This window comes from Phalaenopsis equestris, unplaced genomic scaffold (assembly GCF_001263595.1).
Source record: "Phalaenopsis equestris unplaced genomic scaffold, ASM126359v1 Scaffold000151, whole genome shotgun sequence".
Lineage (NCBI taxonomy): Eukaryota > Viridiplantae > Streptophyta > Magnoliopsida > Asparagales > Orchidaceae > Phalaenopsis > Phalaenopsis equestris.
Genome location: NW_018164593.1, coordinates 1,272,964 through 1,277,722, shown reverse-complemented (window position 1 = coordinate 1,277,722; position 4,759 = coordinate 1,272,964). Strand labels below are relative to the sequence as shown.

Below are 4,759 nucleotides of genomic sequence, written 5' to 3'. Positions count from 1 at the left end.
AAATCATATATATATATATATATATATACACACACGTAAATTAAAACGTCCTTCCGAAGCGGGCGATGGGATTTCAATTCCGGCTGCCGACAGCTTCTTACGGGCGACCCCCCAAACAACATTTCTTTCTTACTTTTTAGTGCTGACAATTACAAGATGATCATACCATGATCATGAAAAGAGAAATAAATAACTAAAAGATAATCCAAATCGAACATCATTCTCCCCTTCTTTGAATTTTAGGTAACATAAAAAATGCTCAAGAAAACTAGAAATGAACAACCGAGGAGACGCAACGGCTAAAAAATATAAAATATTAGAGAAAACCATTGAACTGCAACCAATATTCGTCAGAAAATTCTAAACTGAAACTATTCAGATGAAATCATGGTAATAAAGTAGAGAGAAGGTGAGAGAGATAGAGATAGGTTAGAGGTTTGGGCATCTCATCAGTTGAGTGAGAAAAAATGAAGCGACCACTGAGAACAATCCCAACCTATGCAGAGAAGATTGTAGCCAAAAACAATATGACAATGCCCTAATTAATCCTTTATCGAGGATATTGCGAGGAAATGTTGTAAAAAAATGGGGTAAAAATCGAAATAAAAAATTGTTTGAACCGTGGAATGCAGCCTGCCGCAGATCACCTTGGATGGTCAGGTGCCGCAATTTTACTCCTGTGTTTGTGATGCACCGACCAAACAGACCGACGGCGCATTCTGGGTATGCACTGTGAGCCTGCCGTCGGGTCAAACACCTCCTAAAAATTAGCTTTGGGTTATGGAACTTCTTGAACTAATGAAATATTTCCCTTAAATTTTCTGTTCTAAAGTGCGTATTTATTATTTTTTAACTCTTCTCTTAAGCAAATTTTCAGTTATATTCTCATGTAGGATGATAATGATTTACTCTGGAGATCTCCCGGGACACCTGTTTTCACCGCACCTGAATGTTGTATTGGTAAGACAAGTAGCGGACAGAAGTTTTAATTATTTGAGAATCATAATTGTATTAAGTGATAGTATTTTAGGGCTTGTTTGAGATCACCTTTATTTTGTATTTAGTTTTAGTTTTTATTTTTATTTCGAAAACATATTTGTTTCGTGCATTGTTTTATGTTTTTATTTTGTATTTTTTAAAAATAAATCAACTTGTTACAAGTATTCAAAACACCAATAAATTATGTCGACAATTTTGAAAAAAATTAAACATTTGTAATATAACAACATATTTTTTTTCAAGTAAAATAAAAATAAAAAATAAAATACAAAAACCAAAAGTGATGCCAGCCTACCCATTAATTTCCATTGAAAAATGTGTTTTATTTATTTATTTATTTTTTTGGGTGATAGGTTTAAACTACCATGGCAAAACAGCTGATGTGTGGGCTGTAGGTGTTACGTTGTTCTGCATGATTTTTGGTCATTGCCCATTTATTGGAGAGAGCTTACAGGAGACTTATGACAAGGTAATCTGAGCCTTCCTCAAGGCTATTCTTTTTGGCTGCCTGCTATCCTTAACGCTGAATCAGTTCTCTCATCATTTTTTTCTTGATTACAGATAGTCAATAGTCCTTTACATATTTCCGAAGATTTAGATCCTGAACTAGAGGAGTTACTTCATGGACTTCTTTGTAAGGGTCAGTAAATGTTCTATTCCCTTACTGTTATTCTTTCCCCTACTGAAATTCAAAGCAGCAGGCACTTTGAAATCAGAGATTATTGAACAGAAACATTAAAATGCCAAAGTAGTCCGGTAACTGTTTATATGGTGTTGTTTTAGTTCTATAGTTTATGAAAGTGCCAAATTAGTCTCAGATTTTTTTTATTTCTATGTTGAAATAGTCATTCGTGGGGACTATTTCAGTGTATATCGAGAAGACGGGATCAAATTGACATTTGGATAGACTCTGGGACTAAAATGGCAGAATTCAACACTTTCTCAGAAACTATCCAGCTCCCTGCACCTCTAATTGCAGCAATTAGAAAATTTTTATTTTGGGCACATTTTGAAGTTCAAAATATGTTTTGAAAATACTTGAAACATAATAGTTCTATCATTTGTTTGGATTTTGTTGGAAATATACATTACTTTTAACCTTAAGAAACCCTTTTGGAGCCCTGTCAAGTGTAATGACTTTTTTCTGGAAGTGAAATCATCATTCTCAATATTGTGTATATAAAGTGCACCGAATAAGCCTTTAGTAAAGTAAAATAGGGGGATTTATATCCAAGCTAAACAATTCATATGTATTTACATATCTGACACCTAAACTTTTATATTTATTAATATAACATCTAAATTTTTAGCATCACAACAAAAGTACCACTAATATTAACTCTTTTAAAGTGAAATACACATTTTCATGCATATATTATGTTTTAATTGTGACTCAGTGCTAAGTAGCAAAGTTTAGACATTTGATATATAAATACATAATAATTGTTTCAAGTCTATGTAAATCCCCCAATAAAATAACACTCATCTCAAAATTCTCATACTTCTACTTATTGAACCTTTGAGTTCATGATCCTCAGATCCAAATCAAAGAATGACACTGGAATCCGCAGCTCTACACCCTTGGTTAACCAGAGAAACTGATCCTATTTCTCAGTCATCATACAAATGCAGGTGTGGTAGTTTGATGTGGAACAATGCTGGCGGCAACGAAGGCTCGCCCAGATGATATTTTGAAGTTCTTACAGCTAAAATAATTGTATAAATTTGAAGATAGATGCGGCAGCACAGGAGTTGTTCTTCGTCTCACCTAATTTTGACGCCACGAACCGATTCAAGGTACCGTCAATTCTTATTTTCCTTACCTTGATGAGACTGTAAGCAGTGCAACCAGTGCTTGTGTGGAGGTTGGCTTTTGTGCTCCTGTGTTTAATCTTTGCATAATTTATAGGGCTCATTTATTGGCATCCAACTTAAGTTTTTTTTTTTTTTTTTTTTTTTTTTTTTTTTTTGCAAACTGGATTTATCTTTTGATGTGGTTTCACTGATCAATATGACAAAATTTCTGACCTTTTTTTTCCCTGTATACTTGTTTTTTAGTTGCGGCAGAGAAGTATTTTAACTTCTATGTCTGTTGATTATGATAAGTAAATAGATGCAGCCAGCATATGGAAAATCTTGAAATCAGGACCTTTTGATTGAAAGATTAAGCTTTCAACCAACAAGCTAAGCTTGCATTTGCTATCATTATTTTTATTCTTTTTGTTGTGTGGTCCTACTTTTTGGCAAAGAAATACTTAATTTCATGAATCAACTGAAAGTCCTTGAATCTACCGCAAAGAAGTACCTTTCGTTTTAGCTGCGGCAGAGAAATGTTTAACTTCTGTCTGCAAAGTAAAAATTATTGCATGCGGTTATCTACTGTGAGGATGTGTTTTGGTGGGCCCCACTTCCTCTACCGCAAAGAAGTACCTTTCGTTTTAGCTGCGGATGTGTTTTGGTGGGCCCCACTTAAAATTTTTTTATTTTTTTTATTTTTTAAAATTTGATTGCATTCTCATCGTAGATCACCGTGATCTACGGTGTAGATCGGACACCACATGCATCTCTACATGTGGTGTCCGTATGCAATAATTTTTCGCTAATTGGGGTAAGTTTGTCAGTTGCTACCATTCTTTTTATTTTATTTTCTCTATGTGCTTAATTTGTCAATTTATTCTTTAAGCATTAGTGGAATTCCACCGTATACTTATAACTATATGATTCTTGATGATATGTACTTGTTTTCATGAAAACTTTACCAATATATACAGAATTTACCTAGCATCCATTTGTGGTGTTTTTCAGGATAAAAGTTGATTTACATGCATATGAATTCCATAGAAATTTTGATTTTGTGTGGGTGTATATAGCTTAAAAGCAAGTGATTATTATTTTATTTGAGAAAACAATTTTAATTAGAGTAATATTGAATGCTTTTTTTTATTAAATAAATAAATAATAAATTGTACATAGGGACCACCATAAACTTGCTATTTACAAATTAACCACCCCCCTTTCATCCATTTTCTTAATTCCATATTTTCATTATTATCAAATTCTTAAATAGTTTGATTGTGGCATACTTAAATATATTGGTCCGTTAGTTCAGAAAAATCATGAGCAATTAATTTGTCAATATTAATATTTCGAACGGCCCTCATATAATTTTGTTAAGAAGGCCTAAACTGTCGAAGGAGAACTTGGGACGGAAGCGATATCTATACCCCCTTCCTCATCTAAAATTTCTTATAGCTGCGAATGTATTTTTTTCATTGCAAATGTCATGACAATTAGCACTTTATATTGCATTTAAATTTATTTTATTCATTACGTAAGAGTTGAGAAACACATAAGTATTATGGGATAATGTCATTATTTTTTGCCAAAAAATGTTATTTCATTATGGTTGAAAAAATGTTAATTATGTTCTAAGTAAATGTTAGTTAATTTGTTAATATTGTATAAGTTTGTGTGTAACCTGAAAACCCAACAACACGGGGCTAATGATCCAATGGAGGTTGAAATAGTATACTGACTATCTAGTATAACAATGGTACATACATGTCTTCTACAAATTTTAATATTTTTAAATTAGTAAATTTCTTTAATTTTTCAATTATTTCCTCTTTGTTGAACTGTTACTCGTAATTTATTGTGATTTATTTATGACGTACCGAAATACTGCCCGGAAATATTTTGCGTTATTTGTGGCATGTTGAAATGCTGCTCGGTGCGTGTCACCGGAATCTTGTCTTATAGT

The 4,759-nt window shown here is 32.7% G+C and overlaps 1 protein-coding gene across 1 annotated transcript in view; it reads left to right on the top strand.

The window, feature by feature from the left end:
- Positions 1-2,938, top strand: part of LOC110021894 (serine/threonine-protein kinase GRIK1-like) — a 33,135-nt gene extending 30,197 nt beyond the window's left edge. Inside the window, exons 8-11 of the mRNA XM_020720600.1 lie at positions 894-960; positions 1,353-1,468; positions 1,561-1,639; positions 2,538-2,938. Of these exons, the coding sequence (XP_020576259.1) occupies positions 894-960; positions 1,353-1,468; positions 1,561-1,639; positions 2,538-2,686 (411 nt within the window). The 3' untranslated portion in view covers positions 2,687-2,938. The remainder of the gene's footprint in view (positions 1-893; positions 961-1,352; positions 1,469-1,560; positions 1,640-2,537) is intronic.
- The last annotated feature ends 1,821 nt before the right edge of the window (positions 2,939-4,759 follow it).